The 26,794-nt window shown below is 36.9% G+C and overlaps 1 protein-coding gene across 1 annotated transcript in view; it reads right to left on the bottom strand.

Annotated features, from left to right (window-relative positions):
- The window catches only part of LOC125121916 (ankyrin repeat domain-containing protein 26-like), a 100,812-nt gene that overhangs the window by 10,262 nt on the left and 63,756 nt on the right, over positions 1-26,794 (bottom strand). The window contains 12 exon segments of the mRNA XM_047770219.1: positions 119-193; positions 195-240; positions 242-326; positions 329-383; positions 6,451-6,580; positions 8,209-8,321; positions 10,189-10,282; positions 10,626-10,696; positions 14,576-14,728; positions 16,380-17,336; positions 18,705-18,888; positions 23,397-23,610. Of these exon segments, the coding sequence (XP_047626175.1) occupies positions 119-193; positions 195-240; positions 242-326; positions 329-383; positions 6,451-6,580; positions 8,209-8,321; positions 10,189-10,282; positions 10,626-10,696; positions 14,576-14,728; positions 16,380-17,336; positions 18,705-18,888; positions 23,397-23,610 (2,177 nt within the window).

Here is a 26,794-nt window from a genome sequence, read left to right as displayed (position 1 = left end):
CCACTCAGAAATCTACAAAACCAACTATTAGAAGCAGAGGAAACACATAAAATGTATACATCCAAGATGTAATTTAGAATGAAGTGAATTATAGGACATTAAAGATCAATAAATTAACCTGCAGGAATAAGTTGACTTTTGTTAACTGTTCTTCTATCTCCTGTCTTGCTCTTGCTTCCATCTCCTGTTTATAAGCGCTCTACCTGACTGCGTTCTACCATATTCATGTCTATGTGACTCTTTCTGTTTATTCTCCTTGAATTTTCCACATCTTTTCTGCATCCCTTTCATACATAATAATTCCTGTTGAAGAACTTGATTTTTGCATCCAGATGTAGACATATGGAACGTGCAGTTTACTGCTGTGCTCTCGGATCATCACTCTGACATGACAGAGTGAATAATAATAATGACACTGAGTAATACAGTGGAATGAGGGAAGTAGGCTGAGAATAGCTTAACTCACAACCAATATCACATTTTTGAAATAAATTCAGTTACAATAAAATGGTATCTACACTGTAGAATGCTGGATCTTGAATTACTCAAAATGAAAAATTTCAAACCACAGAGAGTCACAAAAATAAAATCACTCCTGTCATCATCTCTATTACACAACATTTGCACTTGATTTTATATTTTATGTGTCTGTGATTACTGCAAATCTTTCCTCCGTAAAATGACCATAAGTCATCTCTTAGTAAAAAGTCTCTTAGTACTTCCCCCTTATCTTAGCTGTCATGATGTTTAAGGAAGTTGTAGGGATACTGAATTCTTTTTTTTTTCTTTTGTTGTTGTTGTTGCTATTTCTTGGGCCGCTCGCACGGCATATGGAGGTTCCCAGGCTAGGGGTTGAATCGGAGCTGTAGCCACCGGCCTACGCCAGAGCCACAGCAACAAGGAATCCGAGCTGCGTCTGCAACCTACACCACAGCTCACGGCAATGCCGGATCGCTAACCCACTGAGCAAGGGCAGGGATCCAACCCGCAACCTCATGGTTCCTAGTCGGATTCGTTAACCACTGCGCCACGACGGGAACTCCGGGATACTGAATTCTTTAGAGCTGAGTTAATAAATGGCTCCCAAAACAAGATTTGGGTAACAAGACTCTAATGAATGAATCTTTTTAGTCTGCATTCTAATGCCATAAGCCTTTTTCAGAACTACGAATATTTTATGCTCATTTGATGTGCATTCCAAGGAGAAATGTTTCACAGGGTTAAGGAGAAATCATATCTCCCAGTGTAAAAGTTTAGTGAGATGATGCGCACAAGTTTCCTGAACCAAACAATGCCTCAAGGTTTGTAAGTCTTTGTTACTTTCCAGAAAGTAAGAGAACAAATGAAACCAAAACAAACCAAAGTACTCACTGGTATTTCAGTGACACTGAGTTGGGAAGGACTAATTATTAGGCTGTAGGTACAATGATGTAGTGAAGAGTAAGGATAAAAATGCAAGGGCATTGCAAGATGTTAAGGGAAGACTGATGGCCCTTGGAGAGGCTGACAGTGACAGCTTCTCTCTTGGCAAGGAAAGAAGATGAGACAGAAAATCAGAGGAAAGGGGACTCATGCTATGCAACATTTGAAAGTAAATCAATAAGAAAGATAATCCAACAAAAAAAAGGTGATTAACTACAAAGAAACCAGGACTCACTGGGTTCAAATATCTGTATCCCATTTACAGCACTTCCATGTGTCCAGCAGTCAAATACAACGAAAATAAGAAATGGTTTCTGGGCTAAGATCCCACCTAGGGTGCCACCAGGAGGCAATGGTCTACAGATAAATCCCCTTGTTAAGACCTTGGAAAGATTTCATGTCTGCCTCAAATTCTATTGAAGATATGAAAGCATAAGAATTGAATGGTTTTGTCCCATGAGAACTTCACAGGAAGCTCAAGGTGAAGAGCTTGCTTCCAAAAGATTCATGTAAGGGCAGCTTCTGCAATGGAATGTACCCAAATAAAATTCACGTGAAACTCAAAGTTTTAAAGAGAACTGTGGAAGTAAAAACACTGCTACCACCATTGGACTACAAGAGACCAAGAATGGTGGGTGTGTGGGTGGTAGATAACTTGACCCCTTATTTCCCACATCTTTGAAGTGAGAGGACTGTAATCAAGGGGCTAAACACTAAAAACCACATGCAGGTACCTCAGCTGTATCTGAATCTGATGAAGATGGTACAATCTGGGACTTGAGCCTGAGCCTGACAGCATCATAATTGAGAGTTGTGGGAGAACTGGGTAGGAACATGTCTTTTTGTGTGTGTGGATGGACCATAAAAAATTGTGGCCAGTGAGTTGATAAGGCTGGTTTAAAATGTAAAGATAAGTTTTAGAAAATCCATCTTATAATCCATCTTATAAAAAAGGTATGACGTGGGGCAACCTTAAGTGACTTGCTCCTAATGAGCAGAATATGGGGGAAATGATGCTGTGTGAACTGCAAAGCTAGGTTAGAAAAGACAATACAGCTTCTCCTTGGCCCTTAACCCTGGATTCCAGACTCCTGTTTTGAAGGATCTCAGGCCAGAAAGAGACCCCAGGTGTTCAGGGCAGGGGTTGCACTTTCCTGGCCCAACGAAAGTTTAGCAAGATGATGCATACGAGTTTCCTGAACCAAACAATGCCTCAAGGTTTGTAATTCTTTGTTATTTTCCAGAAAATAAGAGAGCAAATGAAACCAAAACAAACCAAAAGACTCACCGATATTTGTGACACTGAGTTTGGAAGAACTAATTGGCTGTAGGTACAATAATGTAGGAAAGAGTAAGGATAAAAATGCAAGGGCATTGCAAGATGTTAAGGGAAGATTGATGGCTCTTGGAGAGGCTGACAGTGACAGCTTCTCTCTTGGCAAGAAAAGAAGATGAAACAGAAAACCAGCCAACCACTACCACCACCAATCAGACAAGTGAGTGAACAGGCCTTCAAGTGATTCCAGCTCCTGGCCTTCTTGCTTCCCTGGCTGAAGCTCATGGCAACAGAGGCCACTGTCCTGGCCATGTTCTTCCCAGTGTAGATTATGAACAAAATACATGCTGTTTATTTAAGCCACTACATTCTGGGAAGTTGTTAGGGAAAAAAAGATACACAGGAAACTGGATTAAAAATGATAATAAGAAATATCTCATAAATACAGTAGAAACTGGGCTCCTATAATCAGGACTCTAATAAATGTCAAGATTACTTTAAGGAGTTCCCACTGTGGTTTAGCGGGAATGAATATAACATCCTTGAGGATGCAGGTTTGACCCATGGCCTTGCTGAGTGGGTTAAGTATCTGGTGTTGCTGAGAGCTGTGGTATAGGTCACAGACATGGCTCAGATCTGGCATTGTTGTGGCTCTGGCATAGGCTGGTTCTGACTTGTATGTAGCTCCGAGTTGACTCCTAGTCTGGGAACTTCCACATGCTGTGTTTGGCCCTAAACACACACACACACACACACACACACACACACACACACACACACACACAACTACCAGATTAATTTCTCAATGACAAAAAATGCCGATGAGAAGAAGCAGATATCTAGAAGAAACACTTAAGAACTACTGAGAAGGAAGTTTTTTAGGGTTCCCTTTAATTACAATTTGTTATAAATAGGCAGGTGCACCACCTTAAAAGGTCTCCTCAAGATTGAGGCTAAGGAAAACTTGTAAGCAAGGAGGCACATGATTTGAAGTACAGTACCTGAAAAACAACTAGAAATAGTCAGTATAATAACCAAAGTCAGACTTTCTTTTTTTTCAAAATCAGACTTTTTAACTCATTTAACTGAAATTCTAGAGATAGGCAGCTTTGAGTATTTATTAATCGAGCACTCAATCTTCATGTTCCTTTTCCCAGAGGGGAAATAAACCATATGGAAGCATTTTTAATTTCCTCACTAGTAAAGCATATGTAGTAGTGTCCTTTGGTAGTATTTAAGTTAAATACAATTTTCTCTCTACTTAAAGCTTGTCCATATGAGGAGGTAACACTGTCTCCTCTTGTGTTCTATCACAATGCATCTCCATATCATACAGTCTTTGAAATTGTGAAATACAATTTATGGATTTATTATTTGTTTCTGATAAATTGATTAAATATTACCTGTTTTTTTTTTTGTGGGGGTGCATCCAGGCCTGGGATTGAACCTGTGTCACAGTAGCAACCTGGGCCACTGCTGTGCCACAAGGGAATTCTCAATATTATCTGATTTTTTAACAGCTGCACTCGTGAATACTTTTCTTTGGATGGCATGAAATATTTATTCCATTAATTATGTATTAGTTATAAATACAGCTATGCATCTCTTTCTTTTTAAGTAAAAGGAGGAAGAAACAAGGATCTGTGAGTTCTGAAAGCCAAGAACATGATCAGTAACAGTCTTGTACACAAGAACCAAGTCAAAAGAGGATTGAATTGTGAACTGCAAGATGAAGGATTAGAGAGACTTTCAAAGAGGAAAGCCGACAGCACAGACTTAAATCTCCTCCTCCCAGATGGTGAAATTTATGGATGAATCTATGAATTATAATGAGTTAAACATAAGAGCACACATAGAGGACCAAGGCAGCATATCCTGTGGCCAAGATTTGATAAAAACTGGAGTGAAGTGGGAGGCACTGGGTTAGAGAAGTAGTTCTGATAGAGGGCAGAAGAGAAATGGACTTCATTTTGTAAGTCTACTTTCTATCATGACATGGAGTCAGCAGGCATAATAAGCTGGCCACAGTTCCTTGAGAAGCAGAAAATCTCCACAGCAGTAGTTAAAAATCATCCCACTACATTCACCTTTTATTAGTACATCAAACAAGTATTAACCTGAAGGATGACTGGGAAAGAGTCCCCTTAAAATCTGACAGTACTGGCACTTAGCACTGGCACATTGGCATACAGATCAGTGCATTACCATTGAGGATCTAAAAAGAAACCCTCACAGTTACAGTCAGTTGACCATCAATAAGAGGGACAAATAATTCAATTTGAACAAATGGTACTGGGACAACTGGATATCCACACAGCAAAGAATAAAATGAAACCCCTACCTCATACCATATGTAAAAATTAATTCAAAATCCAAGAGCTATAACTACAAAATTCTTTAGAGGAAAACGTAGGTGTTATCTTCATGACTGGATTTGACAATTGTTTCTTAGACATGACACCAAGAGACAGAAAATAGATTAACTGAACTTCATCAATATTAAATACTTCTGTGTTTCAAAAGACACCATCAAGAAGCCGAAAAGGCCATCTTCTGAAGGGGAGAAAAACATGAAGATCCTGTATCTGGTTAAAAAAAAAATTGGTAACAGGATACAAAAAGAACTCTTACAGTTCAGTAATAAAGCAAATCCAATTTAAAAGTGGGCAAAAACTTAGACAGACATTTCTTCCAAGAAGATGCCCAAGTGGATTATAAGCACATGAATAGATCCCCAACAATATTAGTCATCAGAAAAATACAAATCCAAACCACAATGAGATGTCACTTCACACTGTCTAGGATGGCTATAATCAAAGCAACAGGTCATAGTAAGTGTTGACAAGGATTTATAGAAATTGAAATGCTTGCACACTTTGGATAAAAATGTGAAATGGTGCAGCCACTCTGAAAAGAAGTATGGCAGTTCTGCAAAAAGCTAAACAATTACCATATGATACAGCAAGGCAGTCATAAGTATATTCCCAAAAGGAAGGAAAACATGCATTTATACTAAAACCTGGTATTATATTATAAATGTTCACACTGGCATTATTAACAATAGCCAAAAAGTGGAAACAACTCAAAGGTCTAGCACCTGATGAATGGATAAATAAATATGGTCTGTCCCTAAAATGTTGTAATATTCAGCAATAAAAAGAAAGGAAGTGCTAATAACATGCTACAAAATCAATACACCCTGAAAACATGCTTAATGAAAGAAGGCAGTTACAAAAGACCCCACATTGTGTGATTCTATTGATATGAAACATCCAGAAAAGACAGATCCTCTTACAGAGACAGGGAAGAGAGTAGTGGTTCCCCAGGTTTGGGAAGAGTGGGGAAGGGGACACTGGCACAGGGTGTTGGCTAGAAGGTATAGGGTTTCTTTGTTGGGTGATGACAATGTTCTAAAATTGATTTGACAACTGTATAACTCTAGGAATACACTAAATGTCACTGAATGGTACAATTTAAATGAATATTTTATATTTCAATAAAGCTGTCACCAAAAAATGGCTGATGCTTTGGGGTTAGGAATGGTGTGCTGTTCAGCTTCACAGCACTGGCCAGCATTCAAGACAGAAGAGAATTAACAGTGTGCTCTTTTGCATAGGAAAAAAGGTGTCTGTCTTACTCGTATTACATCTATGATTGAAGGGAAAATCTGTGGTTCACTGCGCAAAGCACCGAGTGATTTATAATTCCCCAAAGTAAGAGTTTTTGGGGCCCCCAAACTGAATACAAATTACCTTATGTTTTAGCATATCTATCTGAATATCCATTTCAGTTGGATTGATTTTTACAACACCATGGGCACTAGGCTCTCCTTTTTCATTTTCATTTACTTCCCTTCTTGTCATTTCCAAGCATTCCTTCAATCTGTGGAAATGTATAGAATGGGGAAGTCAAGTTCTTTAAGAGTAAATAATTAATAATGACTTAAACAGATATATCTTCTATCATATAACATAAACAAACCTATAAATTATGATCCTTTCTCATTTATTTGATCTAATGTTGTTTGAAAATATAACTAAATTATAATTCCAGATAAATAACATCAAGAATTTTACAAACATATACAGTAGGTAAAATGTTAGTAGAGGTATGTACATATCACAATTCATATAGATTTCTTATAAGTAAGGTATTATTTATATCAATTTTTAGTATGTTAATATGAAACATTAACTTAGTATCTTATTAAATACTGGGAATACACCAGAGATTAGCACCCAAGGTGAAGAAGAAGAACATACTTATATGTGAATATTTTGAAAAGATACAAAATTACATTTGGGTACCTACTGATCACAGCCTACAAGCAGAAAATAAAGTACACACAGAAAATATCAAATCACTCACTCAAAATAGAAAAAAGAAACTAGAGAGAAAAATCTTTGGAGTCTGAGTTGAGGGGGAAAACAACCTGGCAGGCTTTAGAAGAAGGAAAATCAGCAGAGAGAGAATGTATAACAGTCTCCTCAAGACTGTTTTAAGAGATGTGGAAATCTTGGTTAGCGAGATGTTAACAATATGCAAAGTGACACAGGGAAAGTTAAATGAGAAAACAATATTGTTGAGAATCAGTAGATTCAATCCTAAGTAGGATCAACCTTCAGTATCCACGGAGTTTTGCTTCCAAGACCCTCACATATGCTGTGGATACTGAAATCCTCAAGTCCTTTCTATAAGATGGTGCCGTCTCTGCATATACCCTGCATACCTCAAGTATACACATTCTGTCTTCTCTAGATCCCTTCTAAAACCTAATACAACGTAAATTATATGCAAATAGTTGTAAATGCAATGTAAGTACTATGTACATAGTTGCCGCCTGAGACCAACCCAAGTTTTGCTTTTGGAACTATCTGGAATTTTTTTCTGAAGTTGGTTGAATCCAGGGATGTTGAGGGTGAAGTGTACTCAGCAAATAAACAGAAAGGAAGATAGGTGGGGGCTTCACAGACATTGGGAAACACTAGTCTTTTCTTTATTTTCTGAGTGGTCAAAACATGCTCACTAAGATTATTGTACTTTAAGTCATACTTCAAATATATATATATATATGTATATTTTCTAACTAAAAGGGCAGAAAGAAAATATAAGCCAAATCAAGATAAACTTTGATGTTATGACACATGACACAGAAGGGTTTTTAGATACTAAAATACTTGCATGCTGAAGGGGAAGAACACTACTAAAAGAAGGAAGATCACCAAAAAGAGCAAGGATATCCTGCAAAAATAAAAATTCAAGGTAGACAATGAAGACTAGAGTGACTATAAGCAACAGGCACTGTCTTGACGGTTTTGGAAATCATTAGCGTGTAAGTGTAATAGTACGACATTCGAAAAAGCTTCAGACTGTGCTTTTAGTTTCCACAGTACATTTTCAAAAGGGAAATTTCTTTAATTATGAAAATGCATATATAAAATGTGCTTGTTTCTAGGTTTTAATAAAACAATAATTAATAGTTGAAATGATCTGAAATATTAAAATCTTACCCAGTAAGCTCTTTTTCTAATCTATCATTTTTCTTCTTTTGCTGATCCAACCTGCTTTCCAGAAACTGTATTAACTCCATAAGTTGCTTTAATTGTTCCTTTCCATGCTCAGACTTGGAAAAAGAAATTAAGCAAAGTTATTTTTTTCCTATCTAGACCCTTATTGGTCTTTCCTAAAAATATTATTTTTTTGGAGTTCCCACTGTGGTGCAGCAAGTCAAGGATCTGATATTATCTCTGCAGAGCTGTGGGTTTGATCTCCTGCCTGGTACAATGGGTTAAGGATCTAGTGTTACCATGTCTGTTGTGTAGCTCACAGCTGCTGCTCGGATTGGATCCCTGGCCAGGGAACTTCCATATGCCAGGAGAGTGTCTGAAAAATGCATATATTATATATCATATAAATATATACATATGCACATATATTAGGGTTAGGGTTACATATTTCTTATGAGTTCATGAGTCATAAGTGTTTATAGTGAACCACAGTTCATAAACTTGATGTCACATGTACAGAATTCATAAATAATGACTTTTCTTAAAACAACCAATTTTTCATTTTTATGATTTCTTCATTTTCTGAAACTGAAACTGCGAAAATTTATGTGTTAAAAACAGAGGTTTTGACATATAAAAGACTAAGTGTTGATAAAAATCTTTTTCAAAGAGTGGTTATATTTAGAATTCAGTTTCTAAACATTCCCTAGCAACATTTTCATCCATAGTTCATAATACTCCAGATTTTGTTCATCACATCTTACTAAAATCATCTTTGAAAAATTCCCACTCAATTCTCTTTACATTTCTTTTTATGATCACATGGCTATGGGATTAGATATGTTATCTGTAAGCCTCTTTGCATACATTTTGGCTTCTTCTTTGCTTTCTTTTTTTGGGAGGGCTGGGCCTGCAGCATGTGGAAGTCCCTGGGCCAGGGATCAAAACTGAGCCATGGTTGTGACCCAAGCTGCCGCAGTGACAATGCAAGATCCTTAACCCGCTACACCACAAGAAAACTCCCCTCGTTTTTCATTAGCTATTTTTCTCTTTAAAGTTGAAATATTTTCTATACAGTATATAAAAATATAACTCTTCCTCAATTCTTATAGATTTTTAAGTTTCTCCATTTCCGTTGGATTCCAGCATTCTTTAATGCATGGTCTCATTCACAAATTCAGATTTTCATCTATTATTCTCTTCTTTTACCCTAAAACAGGATTTTTTTTGGCTGTGCCCCTGGGATGTCAAAGTTCCCAGATCAGGGAACAAACCCGCACCACAGAAGCAACCCAAGCCACTGCAGTGACAATGCTGGATCCTTAAATTGCTCTGCCAAAAGAGAATTCTGAAATCAGAGTTAATTAGGAAAATCTGATTGTCAGCCTTGCAATTTCACCAACCATTTTCTGAGTGTCATCAACAACGTTTTCCTTTACTCTTTGATCCTGCTTTACTTTTCTTGCAGCAACTGATAAGCTGAAACCATGCGTCTCTAAGCCCACTTCCTGTCTAAATGACAGTAACCCTTGAGGTTCAGTCCTAAACTTTTCTATACCTCTTTTTTTTGTTTGTTTTTTAATGACTACCCCTGTGGCATATGGAAGTTCCCAGGCTAGGGGGTGCATCAGAGCTGCAGCTGAGACCTACACCAGAGATCATGGCAACACTGGATCCTTCACCCACTGATCAAGGCTGCATCCTCATGGATTCTAGTTGATTTCTTAACCTGCTGAGCCACAAAGGGAGCTCTGGCACATTTTTTCATTTAAAATCTTACTACAAAAGTCACTAACTTTCTGAATTAAGTTAATGTCCTCAATAAAGAGAAATTATGCTATAGTAGCACGTAGCATCAATGTAAATCCAATAAATACATTTTATCAATGAGACATTTCCTATTTTATAAAATATCCTTCTATCCTACTAGTAATAAAATTAAAATTCCTTTTCAGTATGACAGGAATTAGAAGACTGACTTACCATATTTGTACTTAGCAGGTTTCTCTGAAGCTGTTCAATTTTGCCCACTTGCTTTTTGTTCATCACTTTTAACTTGGCAGTTTGAATTTCAAGCCTAAAATGTGTATTTTACAATAATTATTCTCATACATAGATTTTAAAAATAGCTCACAATTTGTGAACCAATGTCTACAGAGTCATTTATGTAAGTTCTAAAATTTTGAAAAGTAGATGATTTGGCAATCGTGCCAATTTTTGAGTTGTGTTTCGTGGATCATGTGAAACACTTAGAAATAATGGGGACGTACTTGGCATTCCAAAACACCCCAAAACTGAATTTTTTACCCAGCTTCACAATGATTCATTCTTTATTATCATTCCTGATATAATTCTTATACTATACTGCTTATCTGCTTTATACTTATACTCAAGTTATTTTCTGTGCTGCTCTATTGTACTTTTGCATGTGATCCTTGGTCTCCTCAGCACACTTCACAGCCTCTGTATGTAGTTCTTGTGCTTCTTGCAACTAAAATAAAGAAAGCAAAATTGTGTTTTACCTACAAATACACCTTCACCCATTTTTGTCTTTTATGACTACTTTTTGTGCCGTAAGAATGGAGCTGAATTGTTGTGACAAAGACCTTATGGCCCACAAAACCTGAAATATTTGCCATCTGGTCCTTTACAAGTTATGGACCTCTCCTCTAGTAATAAAACACAACATTATTCATGCTTTAAATTCAATTTTATCAAATGCATATACACATTGATAAACTGGCCATAGGGGGAAAGTCAGAGAATTACCTTAGAGTAAACATTTATATTTTTGTCTTCCAAGTTCCATATCAACTATAGCATTAAATATCCACATATGTGAGTGACCATGGCCAGTCCAATGATTATGAAATTCTCTTGGCCTAGTTAGACAGTATCTACACAGGAGCCAGGATGTGTGGTTCTCAGTCGCAATACCACCCATTATTAGCTGTGTGCCCTTGAGCATACCACTTACATTTTCTGTCTCAGTTTCTCCCATCTGAAAAATGGAGATAATAATAGCATCTACCTCACTGGAATATTGGGAAGCTTAAATTGGGAAATACATATAATGTACTTAGAAGAAGAGTAGGTGGCACATAGGAAGTGCTAAGTGTTTGCAATTAGCATTATTACTGTTGCAATAGCGTATGTTCTAAACAACTTAATATTTAGGCAGATAGCATGCCAATGGACATGGTCTTCTCTATAAGTCACATGGAAATCCCTCTTCATACCATTGAAAGTGGCAGACAATGGGGAGCCTGAGGCCCAGAGTAGATGCCTAGAACTTCAAAGACTTACACTAATTCCACCAACCCATTACTATTTTTTTCCACTTATAATAATTTAACTTACTTCCTCTCTGTACTACTCACTGGTCAGTGACCACGGACTACAATGCAAATAGCACCTTGATTGAGTAGTACTAATTGATAGTACATGACTTACATGACTGTTAGAGGAAATGTTAATCCATTGGCATGGATATTTCCCAAAGTTCTGAATCAATTTATTCCCAGCAACTGTTTATGTCCAGCTGCTCTAGCAAGTACTCGGGTGAGAAAATTAAGGTTGTGGCCTATCAAAATCAGACTTGTTACCCCAGAGCTTTACAATTGATGAAATTCTCTCCATCTGTAAATGCCAGTTTTGGCTACATAATGAAGGAAAGCAAATTAGAATTTTTTTTTTCATAGTGAGGGTGAAAAACGAGCATTTCATTGAGCAATTCTTCTAGATTAAGTGCTTTTGATCTTATATTTCAGGCTTAAAAAAGAATTTAACAAAATTTTATTATATCTTATCTCTAAGAAGGAATTATTAGTTTGGCATAAAGTACTTAACCTAATCCTAATAACTGTTAGGCTAAAATATGTTCAATTAATGCAAGGACAGGTGCCATGCATATCCCATAACATTCCCTGAACGACAAATGTATACTTAGACAAGATTATTGCTCATGACAACAAGTTAAAGCAGTGTGAAATGAAGAGCTAAGTTGTCCTGCACAGACCAGATGACAAGGGCTGAAGAGGATAGGGTCAATGACAGACAGAACAAGCTTCCTACAGAAGGAGAGACTGGGAGCAGGCCCACATAAATGGAGGATTAGTCGAGAGGAAAAGAAACTGAAAAGACAGAAAGGACAGCACCAGGAAAGGACAGGAACAGGTGAAATCACCCAGTTTACTCAGAGGATAAAATCCAACAGCAGGGAAATTATCAACACAGGTCCACACCCTAACTTGAAAATGAAAGTTTACAGAGGCATTCTTTATAGCCCCAAAGTGGAAGCACACAAAGGCCCATCGACTGGTAAAAGGATCAATGTTTTAACTATATAGCAGAGTATTGTTCAACAATGAACGAAATGGAAGTGCTGCTAATGGCTGTAACATGGTAAAACTTTGAAAACTTTATGTCAAGTGAAAAAAACTAATCATGAAGGACCACATACCATGTGATTCCATTTATATGCAACACCCAGAATGGGCACATCTATGGAGAAGTTAGCCTGGTAGTTGCTTGGTGCTGAGGGAGATGGGGAGCTGTGGGTGATCACTAAGGGATGCAGGGTTTCTTTTTGGGGTGATGGAAACATTCTAAATTTGATTGTTGTGATAGTAGCATAACCCTCTAACATAGGAAATACTGAAATATACAATTTAAGTGGGTGAATTATAGATATATTAATTATGTCTCTGAAGTTTTAAAAAAATCCAGTGGCAGGATCTAGATAATTTTCTTAATGCTCTACTACAAAAGATCTGAATATCTCCCTATTTCAACAACAGAGCTCAATTGAAAAGAAAAGAAAGGCAAAGCCTAATTTCAACTGGTTTGTAGAATGACCTCTCTGCACAAGTTAATCTGAAATCCACAAAATAAATATACACAGATGCCATACCCTTCACCAAAGTGAAGGTAAGAAATTACATATTTTTTGATCATTCCATTAAACATTCTCCTCTGACTTTATCTGGCTTGTCTGATCATCGTTGCAGAGATATCACTAAAAAGTATTGTTTAATAGAAAAAGCAAAGTCTCTCAACTTCTCTGAGTGATGTATCATTCTCTACTTTCCCAAGGGGAAATAGAATAAGAAAAATATAGCATACAAAGAGCAGAACAAAATCAGTGTTTAAGAAATGTGTGTACAATCCCACTCTTGGGCATATATCCAGACAAAACTCTACTAAAAAAGACACATGCACCCGCATGTTCATGGCAGCACTATTCACAATAGCCGGGACATGGAAACAACCCAAATGTCCATCAACAGATGATTGGATTAAGAAGATGTGTTGTATATATACACAATGGTATACTACTCAGCCATAAAAAAGAATGACATAATGCCATTTGCAGCAACATGGATGGAACTAGCGACTCTCATACTGAGTGAAATGAGTCAGAAAGACAAAGACAAATATCATATGATATTACTTATAACTGGAATCTAATATCTCTCACATATGAACATCTCCACAGAAAAGAAAATCATGGACTTGGAAAATAGACTTGTGGCTGCCTGACAGGAGAGGGAGGGTGTGGGAGGGATCGGGAGCTTGCGGTTATCAGACACAACTTAGAATAGATTTACAAGGAGATCCTGCTGAGTAGCATTGAGTACTATGTCTAGATACTCAAAGTGCAACAGAACAAAGGATGGGGGAAAAATGTATACATGTAAGAATAACTTGATCCCCATGCTGTACAGTGGGAAAAAAAATAACTAAAATAGTGTCTAATGAAAGTTTTAAGAAGGTAAACAGAAACAAAATTAAAAATAATTTAAAAATTTAAAATAATAGGATAATTTAAAAAATATTTTAAATATACTTGGAAACAACAGCCCTAGTATACCCATACAATGAAATACTACTCAGCAATGAAACGAATGAACTACTGGTACACAGCAGAACGTGAATACATCTCAAAATGTTACACTCAGCAAAAGAAGACAGCAAGAAAAGAATACACTCTGATTCCATTGAAATAAGCTTCTAGGAAATGCAAACAAATCCATGTGACAGAAAAAGGATAGTAGTGCCCCTGAAGACAGATGGGAGGTGCAAAGAGAGGGCAGGAGGGTAGACATCAGGGAAATTCCTGATCTTGATGACTGTGTAGATAATTTCATGGGTGTGTATATATGTCAAAACTGGTCAAATGGTATCATTAAATTTTTGACCTTTTTTAAAATTAAAGTATACTTGATTAAAAAAAAGAAATGTGCGTAATTAACATAATAAAATTGAAATAAAATAATTGTAAAGAAAATACAAAAGAAAGCTGTCCATGGGAATTAGTATTCTAAAGCCTTTTATGTTATACATCAACATTTAACAATCTCATACATACTTTACTTGTCATTTGACGTAATTTCTTCTTTAAATCCTGTCTCTCATCTTCTAATTTAGCACAATCACGTGACATGAGCTCCAATGAAGCCTCAGACAGAGACTGCTTTTTTAGGGAATCAGCCAGTTCTTGTTGAAGGTGTCCCACCATCACCTAGTAAGACACTCTGTCACTGATTTTATAAATCACCTTATTATTAGTTACATTAATAATAGTTAACTCCAATATATGTGCTTTGAAAACTATCACCACAGACATCAATTCACCTTCTTCTTTCCTTCACATATACACCTTCCAGCTCACTGAATTTGGTTAAAGATACAGCAGGTATTACCCTCCTGCCTTAAGGACATTAAGTTATTAGAGGACAGATTCAGGCCTGCTCCCCACTCCCCCAACCCCTCCAACAAATTTGTAGAGCTTTACTACCTCCTGGGGTCTCATAAGGAAATGGAGGTGGAAAAAAAAAAGAAATAAAAAAAAATAAAGGCATTCTCTTGGGCCCAGTGTGTTAAGGATCCAGTATTGTCATTGCAGTGGCTTGGATCACTGCTGTGTTGTGTGCTGGATTCCTTGCCCAGGAACTTCCCCATGCAGAGGGCAGCACCCACCTCCAAAAAAAAAAAGAGGAAAAAAATAGGTGCACAGTTCTAACAGGCAGTGGTAAATTCAACTTTGTTGAACATATTCCCTCCTTGCTTCCATTAACTTCAGAGTTCTCACTGTAAATATACTTCAAAAAAACTCAAACAAAAGGAAACAAAACCAAAATAGAGATCCTCACAGATTCAATTTGGTGCTCAAATGAGGTCATGCCCATGGATTTCAGGGCCCATTGATAACCTGGCCTCTACCTGCCTCCCTGAATACAGCCCCTACAGCCCTCCCCTCAACCCACTCTATTCCTGCCTCTCATGAACCCTGCCACCTCTCATTACTCTGAGGATAGGAATCCAATGCAAATTTGATCAATCAGAGAGCTACAGTTCTCTCTGTGTTGGACAAACTCATAGCCAAATAATAGTAATTGAGCCATAAAATGAGAATTATGAGCCACTCATTGGTACAAATGTTCAAAGTAAATTATCAGTAGCAGTGGGAAGATTAAATCAAAAGCAGTTTTGTTAAAACTCACCACATTTGTCCCAAATGATGATTTAATGAAAAGCAGATGCCTTTAAAGAGTGGAGAGGTTATAAGAACACATGATTTGAGACTGAAATATTTCCAAATTTAATTCAAATGAACATGAATAACATTGTACCAATGAAAAAGGTATGAAAGCCTACTGAAGGAAAATTACTATGAGATACAGCACCTACACATCAGTCCATCTGGGTATCTGGATTGGGCTGTCAAGGTCATCCACCCAAGTGAATATTAATATCAAAATACTCACACTAGTTATGAGCATTGCATTGATCTTTTCCACCATGATATGACAATGAGTGACAAAGTATCATTCTAGCAGTGTAAGAATAAAGTATTAATATCTGTCTATATCTATTAACAAGTTATAACTTAATCTCTTAAAATTTCTTAGGTGACATCTTGTCTTTACTCAGCATCAAGCACACTCAGGTCTAATTTTTGTTTGCTGGATACAAGCTATGCTTTTAGCCTAATTTATAGCCTAAATACACACACACACACACACACACACACACACACACACACACACACAAAATATTTGTATGGCCTATATAAACCTATATTTTTCTTATATTCAGCTAGAGTCAAATATGGCCATCATCAAATTTTCCTTCAGGAAGTCTGACAATTCTCTTTCTTTCTGGATACTTACTTCTCTTTCCATTGTCTCATTTCCATACTGATTAATCCTCTCTTTTAGGTGACTACATTCCTTAGTTAACTCCTTGTTTCTTTCCTCCAGCATCAGATGTTTTTTTTCACTTTCGGCTTGAACTCTTTTCACAGTATCCTGAAACTGGTCCTGGATATTAATTACCACTTTCTGCTGGCTGTCGATTTTGTTTTGCAAGTCATTCAGCTGCTGTCGCAGCAAGAGGTTTTCACTCTCTAGTTGGGATAATCCCCCCTTCGAGGATTTCTGTTTGTCCATGTACTTCTTCACTTTGCCTTGTTCACTTGGAGGCATGTGTTCAATTTCCTTCTGACACTGTGCTTGGCTTAGGTCTCTCTGTACAGGTACAGTGTCAAACACCAAAGACTTTTCTCTGAGAGCATCTCTCCTGCGAAGGAGCTCAGTTTCTAGGCCATTGGATTTTCCTTCAGACTTCGACCGTTGCTGGGAATGCATCTCGTTATCTCTCAGGTTAGACACATCCAAATTTATTTCATCTTGTAAGGGTAAGCACTTATCGCTTGTTCTCTGGAAGGCAAGTTCCAGGTCTCTTTTTGATGTCTGACTTTGCACTTGATCATGGGTGGCAGTAGCCAATCTAGAGTGGTATGATTCAACTTGCCTTTCCAGTCTTTCTTTATTTTGTCTTTCATTCTCCAGTTCAGACCTCAGCATTGTTTTCTCAGCTGTCAGAACATTAAGTTGTTCATTGTGTTCCAAGATTATTTTTGTTAATGTTTCCTCATTAAGTTTTATTGTCTTTTGAAGTTCAGCATACTTCTTTTTTACAATTTTCATGACCATAAAATATTTCTTTTCCATTTCCTGGTTATAATTTTCTATTGCCTCTATTTCCTGTTTTAACATGGCAATTTCATTCTGTGACATGTGGTTTTTAGGCAACAGTTCTTTTGCTTTTTCATGACTCTCAGCACCCTAGTTAAAACAAAGGAGACTTTTAGCTAGTACTCAAATTGATACCTGATTTCCTCTGAAAGACTAGGCTATATATTTATACCATGAGAAGATTGCAGTAAATGGATATCCAACAGGAAAAAAATGAAAGTTGGATACATCCCTCAGAATTTACACAAGCAGGAATCTCCCCAAATTAAAAAAAAAAATTTAACTGAAGACTATGAATACAAGAGAATAAAAAAGAAACCACAAGAGAATTTTTAAAAAGCTCAGAATTAGAAAGGCCTTTACCTTAATTTCAAGAAACCCAAAAGGCTTAAAAGAAAAGATTAATACATCTGACTACATTGAAGAATTCCATCTGGTATCTCAGCTATACAGCCACCCCACAGGAAGGGCATTATCTCTGTACATAGTTTAAATAGACTGAATTTCCCATTTTTTTCCAGAGAATGTTTCATAAATATTCCACTTTCCTAATATTTTTATGTTACAGGTGTTACATCCACTGATAACTGACAAATCTAGTCACTATACTAAGAACTTCTATAAACAGCAATTAACTCAGTATGACAACTCTGGAACGAAGAACTCACACATATAAGCAAGCTGAAGGGTTTTCCCCAGGTCTTCTGTTTCTACTATGAGTCCTCTACATTATATCACAACTACTTCTGTAGTATAAATATAAACACAAAGGAAGCCTTAAGTTTCACTAATGGTAAATAAGGTAAAATTTATAGAGTGCTTCATAGAAAACCATGAGATTATTTGCTGCTGTAATAACTTTAATACCTCTTTAAAATGTTTTAAATAGTAATAGACATGAAATGGCTAGGGTCACTGCTGTGGTGTGAGTTCAGTCCCTGGCCCAGGAACTGTTGCATGTTGTAGGGGCAGCCCCAACAAAGCAGAACAAACAAACTAAAAACCAAAATGCACACAAGAATTTGAATCAAGAATGTTACTTGGAGTTCCCACTGGGATTGGCAGTGTCTCTGCAGTGCTAGGGTGTAGGTTTGTTACCTGCAACTGTGGTGTCTTGGATGTGCCTGCAACCTCCACATGCTGCAGGGCAACCAAAAAAAGGGAAAAAAAAAGACTATTACATTGTTGAATGGACCAAAAATGCCAATTATTATGTTAATGATTCAGCTCAATTTACCTTCCATTCCTCCATTCATAAAACATATACAGAGCATCTATTAGAAGCCAAGAATTGCAAGAAAATGATCATTTAAGCTGTAAGTGTCACAGTTCATATTTAGGATGAGATGTTTTATTTGTTTTAAACTTGAATAACATATGTTATATCAAAGGGATATGATAAATAATGTGGATGAAATAGAGTTCAAAATGTGAAAATTTCACCAAAGACTAATTTACCTGGTTCAGATTATTTCTCACAGCCCTCAATTCCATGTCCAGTGCTTGGACAATCAGTTCAAGTTGCTGTTTCATTTCAGCTTCTTTATGGTATCTCTCTTTTCTCCTTCTTAACTCCTTCCTAGTTTTTTCATATAACTTATAAGCATTTCTTTTTTCTTCCTCTTCTTGCTTTAATGTGCATCTGTAGTTAAATATGCTTATCTTAAAATTTGTTTCATTAGGAAATAAAAGTTTCATTTTATGGTCTGGTTCTTCATAGTATACTAATGAAATGTCTAAGTTCTCCTTTTTTTTTTTCCTTTCCAGGTCTTATAGTTTAATTCATCACTTCAGTCTCTCCATAGAAATAGAAACACTTGAAAGGCAGCAATGAAAAAAATTTCTGCTTCTTATTAGTAAGTTTTAACCAACAGCAACTAATGAATAGTGTAGGAAAGAAATTTTGAAGCTATTCAGTAAAATTAGAGTTGAAAACTGGCCTTTTTTCCACATAGTCCTAATTCCTGTTCCATTAGGACAGGCAATTTAGTTCCTAATTAAAAAGAGATGGTGTTATTTAGAAACAAGTTTATAAGCAAACTAGAAATGAAATTGAACCTTCATGAACTATCACAGGTACCCCTATATGATTTATAGTGCAAGATAACATCTGTAGATGTCTTTTACAGAACTTCTATCTGCACATTACTATAATCCCAAACCAGGCTAGGGAGTCTAAGATCTGTGGCCTTGCACTTTTTCCCCCTTTTTTGGGGGGGCCACACCTGTAGCATATGGAATTTCCTGGACCAGGGATCAAGTCTGACCTGCAGCTATGACCTATGTCACAGCTAGGGCAACACAAGACCCTTAATTAACTACTGCACCAGGCCAGGGATCAAATCGTGGCACTACAGAGACAATGCCAGATCCATAACCTGCTGTGCCACTCAGGTAACTTCCCTGCCCTACCTTTTTATGTTTTTTCTTCTGCAACCCTTTCAACTTATCTTGTTGATTATTATCTACTTAATAAATCATTTTAAACCCTTTTTGGAACAAGATGGGATTCCCATTAATTCATTTAAAAATAAAGAATAATATGTGCTTTCAGCATAGATCCGTTAACTTTATCTGTGTAAGAGAATGATGTTGAATAGATTAATCCATAATCACTTTCAATTTTACTTTTTATTCCATCCACACATAAGAAAATTGCAAAAGTATTTAAAAAAATTTTTCTTTAGAAAAACTGGCCATTTTATATGTCTGTGTGTGGGAATGTAAAGTAAGATGCAAAGTAATCTTCCTTGAGAAAAATTGAGAAATATGGATCGAGGAGTTTCTGCTGTGGCACCATGTGTTAAGGGTAAGGATTGTCTGTGTGGCATTGTCAGTTTGATCTCTGACCTAAGAACTTTCATATGCCCTGAGTGCAACTGAAAAAAGAAGAAACAAACAAACCAAAAGAAATATGCATCAAAGATTTAAAAAAAATTCTCATACTTTAACCAAATAATACAAAATTAAAGAATTTATTCAAAATAAATAATCAGAAATTAAGACATGAATTTATAGATGTTCCTTTGTAGTATTAAGTAGAATACAGAAAAATGAAAAACAACCAAAATTCAATCAGTTAAATAAGCAACGAGGTTTTCATAAGGTGGACCTCAGTATGGTCATGAAAATGATGATTTAGAAAAAATACATTAAATTGCTACAAGTTTAAAAACAACAAAATTCACAACTAAAGACTGAGCAATCTCCACCTAAATGGACCAGAAACCCATACCCTACTCCAGAAGAAAAAGAGGAGGCCACATCCACAGGTAGGAGGGGTGATTTTGTGATATGAACAACCCCATACCTCCCGGGTGGGAAGCTCTACAGACTGAAAACTAACTGGCTCAGAGACTCACCTACAGGAGTGAGTTCTGAGCCCCACATAAACCCCTCACATGCTGGTATCTGTCACTGGGAGAAAGAGCCCCTGGAGCATCTGGCATTGAAGGCCAGCAGGGCTTGTGTGCAGGAGCTCCACAGGACTGGGGGATACAGAGACCCCATTCTTAAAAGGCACACACAGACTTTCACATGCACTAGGTCCCAGGGCAGAGCAAGGTCTCCACAGGAACCTAGGTCAAACCTGACTGCAGTTCTTGGAGGACATCCTGGGAAAACAGGGGTGAATGTGGCTTGTTGTGAGGGAAGGACATTGAAGGCAAAGCTCTCGGGAATATTCAGCAGTTGCCTTTCTCTGGAGGTGGCCATTTTTGGAAAATCTGGACCCACCCATCAGTCAGTGCTGAGAAGCCCCAGGGCAAACAACAATCCAGGTGGGATCACAGCCCCACCCCTCAGTAAACAGACTACCTAAAGAGCCTCAGGCACACAGCAGGCCCTAATCCCATCCAGAGACTAAGCCCCATCCACCAGAGGGATTAGAATCGGCTCCACCTATCAGTGGGCAGGCATCAGCCCCTCCCATCAGGAAGCCTACAGCAAGCCCCCCATACTGACTTCAGCCACAAGGGGGGCAGACCCCAGAAGTAAGAGAGGCTACAACTCTATTATCTGTAAAAAACCATTAAAAATGAAAAGACAGAGAACTATAACTCAGATGAGGAAGAAAGGAAAAACCCCAGAAAATCAGCTAAGTGATGAGGAGATTCTCGGCCTCCAGGAAAAAGACTGTAGACTGTTGATGCTGAAGATGATGCAAGACATTGGAAATAAACTGGAGGCAAAGATGGATACCTTACAGGAAACACTGACCAAAGAGATACAAGATATAAAACTTAAACAAGAAGAGATGCAAAATACAAAAACTGAAATAAAAAATTCATTAGAAGCAGCTAACAGCAGAATACAGGAGGCAGAAGAACGAATAAGCGAGGTGGAGGACAGATTAGAAGAAATTATGGATGCAGAAGAGAAAAGAGAAAAAAGACTGAAAGCAAATGAAGAGAGTCTCAGGGAACTCTGGGACAATGTTAAATGCACCAACATCCGTATTATAGGGGTGCCAGAAGGAGAAGAGAGAGAGAAGGGGACAGAAAAAATATTCCAAGAGATAATAGCCGAAAATTTCCCTAACATGGGAAAGGAACCACTCACTCAAATCCAGGAGGCACAACGAGTACCATATGAAATAAACCCAAGAAGTAACACACCGAGACACATAATAATCAAACTGACCAAAATTAAAGACAAAGAGAAAATCTTGAAAGCAGCTAGGGAAAAGAAACAAGTAATATATAAGGGAACCCCAATAAGGTTATTGGCAGATTTTTCAGCAGAAACTCTGCAGTCCAGAAGGGAGTGGCATGATATACTTAACGTGATGAAAGGAAAAAACCTCCAACCAAGAATACTCTACCCAGCAAGGCTCTCATTCAGATTTGAAGGAGAAATAAAAACCTTCTCAGATAAGCAAAAGCTGAGAGAATTCAACAACACTAAACCAGCCTTACAACAAATACTAAAGGAACTTCTCTAGGCAGGGAAGAAAAGATCAGCAATAGGAAACAAAAATTCCACAAATGACAAGGCTCACCAGTAAAGGTAAATATACAGTAAAGATATGAAATCATCCATGCACAATTATACCATCAAAATCAGAAATCATGAGAAGAGGTGGATACAAATGTGGGATACCGGAGATGAACTTACAATTAAGAGAACAACAACTTAAAACAATCTCATATACATATAGACTCTTACATCAAAACTTCAGAATAATTGCAAACCAAAAATCTACAATTGATACACAAACAAGGAATCTCTGGAGAAGAAATATACCTCATAGTACATAAGTGCATAATCTACCATGAAGAGGGTCATTTGACATCATTCTTGGAATGCTGAAGTCTTCTTACATCTGATTCTGATTTCCTCTCCATCAAAGAACTTATGATAATTATAATTAAATAATGCCTCTGTACAATTAAATAATACAGTTCTATAATTGTATTATTAATAACCATTTCTCTCCATGGTACAATGTAAAGTCTATAATGTCTTGTTTATCACATCACCTAGAATGGTGTAATGCCTTTATTGAAGAATCAATGAGATGGAACAAAATGTGAGGACATATTTATATAGTTACACTTTTTTAACCAACTTATGCATTTTATATTTTACTTATTTTCAGAGGGTGTATTATTTTGATTATGCTTACCAGTTGTTATTCTTTTTACTATGCTATATAAAATATTTAATGGTGTATAAAGCTTTCTTCTTTATAAATTTTAGTTGCATAATATAACAATTTAATATAATGCTAAATTTTAAAGAAAAATTGAAATGTAATAGATAAAACTAAGTAGTAAAGATGAAAGCCATCAAATTGGGATAAAGTATAGAATAAATTTCCTATTTGTCTCAGCATGTTTTCCATTCCACTTCTCCAGTGGGAGTCACTTAATCTGTTTCTTAAGATCCATGTTATAATAATCTGTGTGAATGTAATTGTGTGTAAATGTATGTATTTTATTCTGTAAAAAAATTGTTACAAGTTTTCACTGTTAAGAACTTGCTGTATTATTTCTAAGAATTCCATATTCCACAATACTAATGATGTATTATATAAATCCTGGAAGGTAAGTTAGCAATTATAAAACTTTTCTTCGATGTATGCATCATGAAAGTAAATAAAAGTAGTTCAAATATGTCTTCAAATATTAAAACCAAGATGCTCGGTACCTCATACTGTAAAACTTTCGTTGCCACTCCAGTATTTGGTGTTCTAACTGTGATTTCACTTCTTTTCTTTCTGATAGCTCCTTTTGTAACCCAATGATCTTACTTTGCATTTTTTTAATTTTTCCTGTAAGTAGTTCATAGTGGCTTTTTTTAAGTTCTAGTAAACTGTCATCCGAAAGAACTGAATCCTGATTTTTCAATATGCTAACAGAATCTGCATTCAGAAGAAAAGAAAGAGAGAAATAAAATATATGAGTAATTTTTGTAGATAAAGGACCATGTACTTTGTACATTCACTCATCTGTACCTTGAACAAATTCATATTGAGTATCTTCAATGTGGAAGGCATGATATTAAGCTCAGCAGATAAAACAGATTAGACCACTGGCTCTTGTTTAGCTTAAAGTCTAGCAGAAGAGAAAGACACATAATGATAAATTCAGATAGGTACTATAAGACAAGAGAGTTCTAGGCTCACATCACAAAATCTGATGTAGACTGGGTCAGGGAAGATTTCCCGAAGGAAGAGATGGCTACACTGAGACAAGAAGGCTGAACAGGAAGCATGGAGAAAAGGAGGAAGAAGAACACTGCAGACAGTCTGCAGCACATGCCCACATGCTCCTGTAATCTGATTCTAGCCAAGACAGAGGAACAGAGGAACAGATACCAATTTACCCTCCTACCTGAAATAAGCAAAAGCAAAACAAACGGAATATACTAAAAATGATATTCAAGACACAGGGCTTCAGGCAATGAAGGACAATGATCCCTGAAAACACATGAGCTTAGCCCAAAGAACATCCCAGCTCAGTGCCTTGAGAGAATTATCAGGTCATGACACAGGGAGAAATAACTGAACTGGAGGCCACCAGGCTCCCTAAGTTGAAGGGATGATGCTGAGAGTTTGGCGAAAGCAAAGCAGATGGAGATCTTAGGTCAGAACATGAGAGGAGAGGGAGTTCCCTGGCGGTGCGTGGTTTAAGGATCTGGGATTGTCACTTCAGTGTCTCAGGTTGCTGCTGTGATGTGGGTTTTACCCCTGGCCTGGGAACTTCCTTATGCCACAGGCATGGCCAAAAAGGGAATTAATTGATGAAAAATACATGAAAAATCATTTTAAAAACCATGAAGCAAAAATTGAGAGAATTGCAAAGAGGAACAGACAAATTTGCAGTCATAGTCTGAGATTTCATTACCCCTCCCTCAATTAAGAGATAGAAAAGACAGGCATAAAATCAGCATGGAGATATTAAGACTTGAACATCAACATTCTTTACAAGCAGCCATGGAACACCTCCCAAAAAGGACTCTATTCTGGGGCATAAAATAAATCTTAACAAAAGGAGGAAGTCAAAAGGATCAAAGTCATACTAAGTATGTTCTCTGACTACCGAGCAATCAAATTGTAAATCAAGAACAAACCTATTCTGGAAAATATTCAAATATTCAGAAACTAAATAACACACACCTAATTAACCCTTGAGTCAAAGAGGCAGTGAAAGGAGGAACTTCAAAGTATTTTACACTGAAAAAAATGAAAACATATAATACTACAATTTATGAAATGCTGTTTACTTGCATGAAAATTTATAGTACTGCATGTCTATATTACCAAGGAAGAAAAGTTTCAAGTCAATGACCTTGGCCTCCACCATGCAAAACTAGAAAAAAAGCAAAGTAAACCCAAGCAGGCAGAAGAAAGGAAATAATAAACATCAAAGACAAAACTCAACGAGAAAGAAAACAAATAAGACAATGTGTAAATATCAATGAAACCAAATGTTTTCAGGGGATGAATAAAAGTGAGGGACATCTAGCCGGGCTGGTGAGGAAAAAAAAAGTGAGAGAATGCACAAATTACCAATTTCCAAAATGGCTAACATGACATTGCCACAGATTCTATATATATCAATGGAATGACAGGATAATATTATAAACATTATATAAATAAAATTGAAAACTCAGATGACATGAGTAACTTGCTTGAAAGAGAAATTACCAATGCTCAATCAAGAAAGAACAAATAGGAGTCGCCATTGCTGCTCAGTGGGTCAGAATCTGAATAGTACCCTTAATGATACAGGTTTGATCCCTGGCCTTGTTCACTGCATTAAGGATCTGGCACTGCTGTCAGCTGCCATGGAAGCTGCAGATGTGGCTCAGATCCAGTGTTGCTATGGCTGTAGCAAAGGCTGGTATCTGTGGCTCTGATTCAGCTCCTTGGCCTGGGAACTTCCATAAGCCCTGGGTGAGGCCCTGAAAGGAGAAAGGAAGGAAGGAAGGAAAGAAGAAAGGAAAGAAGAAAGGAAAGAAATAAAGAAAGAAGGAAAGTAAGCAGGAAAGGAAAGAAAGAAAGAGAGATAAAGAAAGAAAGAAAAAAGAAAGAAAGAGATAAAGAAAGAAAGAAAAAGAAAGAAAGAGAGAAAGAAGGAAGGAAAGAAAGAAAAGAAAGAGAAAGAGAGAGAGAGATAGAAAGAAAGGAAGGAAGGAGGAAGGAAGGAAGGAAGAAAAAAAACAAGCTAAAGAGCCCAGAATCTAAAACACAAATGAAAGTCCTAGATAAACTCCTTTCCACAAAGAAAATTCCAGGTCCAAATAGCCAAACTGATGAATACTAACATACATTTGAGTAAGAAATAACAATTCCAGGATTTCCTGCTGTGGTTCAGTGGTAACAAATTTAACTAGTATCCATGAGGATGCAGGTTTGACCCCTGGCCTCACTCAGTGGGTAAAGGATCCAGCATTGCCCTGAGGCTGGGAACTTCCATATGTAAAAGAAAGAAAGAAAAAAAAAAAAAGAAAAAGTAAAAGAAAAAAATACTAATGCCACATAAACTCTCTTCAAAAAATGAAGATGAGAAGTATGTTCCAATGCATTCTATAAAACTAGTGTTATCCTGAAACCAAAACCAGACAAGGCTCTTGGAAGAAAGAAAACTATGTCATGAAAATGGAGGTAAAAATTCTAAATTAAAAATAAGCAGGAATTCTCATTGTGGTTCAGTGGGTTAAGACTGAGACAAATATCCATGAGGATGTGGGTTTGATCCCTGGTCTTGCTCAGTGGGTTAAGGATCCACCGTTGCTGGAAGCTGAGACATAGGTTGTGGAAGCCAGTCAGATCTCACATTGCTGTGGCTGTGGTGTAGGCCTACACTGGAGCTCTGCTCTGACCCCTAGCTTGGGAACTTCCATATGCCATGGGTGAAGCACTCAAAAAGACCAACAAAACAAAACAAGACAAAAAACACAAATTAAACCTGAAAACACATTAAAAGGATAATTCATCATGACCAAATAGGGTGTGTCCCAAGAATGCAGGGTTGTTTTACCATTTAAAAATCTATTAATGTTAATCACCATATGAACCAACTAAAAAAGAAACATCCTAG

The sequence above is a fragment of the Phacochoerus africanus genome, chromosome 3 (genome assembly GCF_016906955.1).
Source record: "Phacochoerus africanus isolate WHEZ1 chromosome 3, ROS_Pafr_v1, whole genome shotgun sequence".
NCBI lineage: Eukaryota > Metazoa > Chordata > Mammalia > Artiodactyla > Suidae > Phacochoerus > Phacochoerus africanus.
The sequence above is the reverse complement of the archived record's forward strand: the minus strand, read 5'-3'. Positions and strand labels throughout refer to the sequence as shown.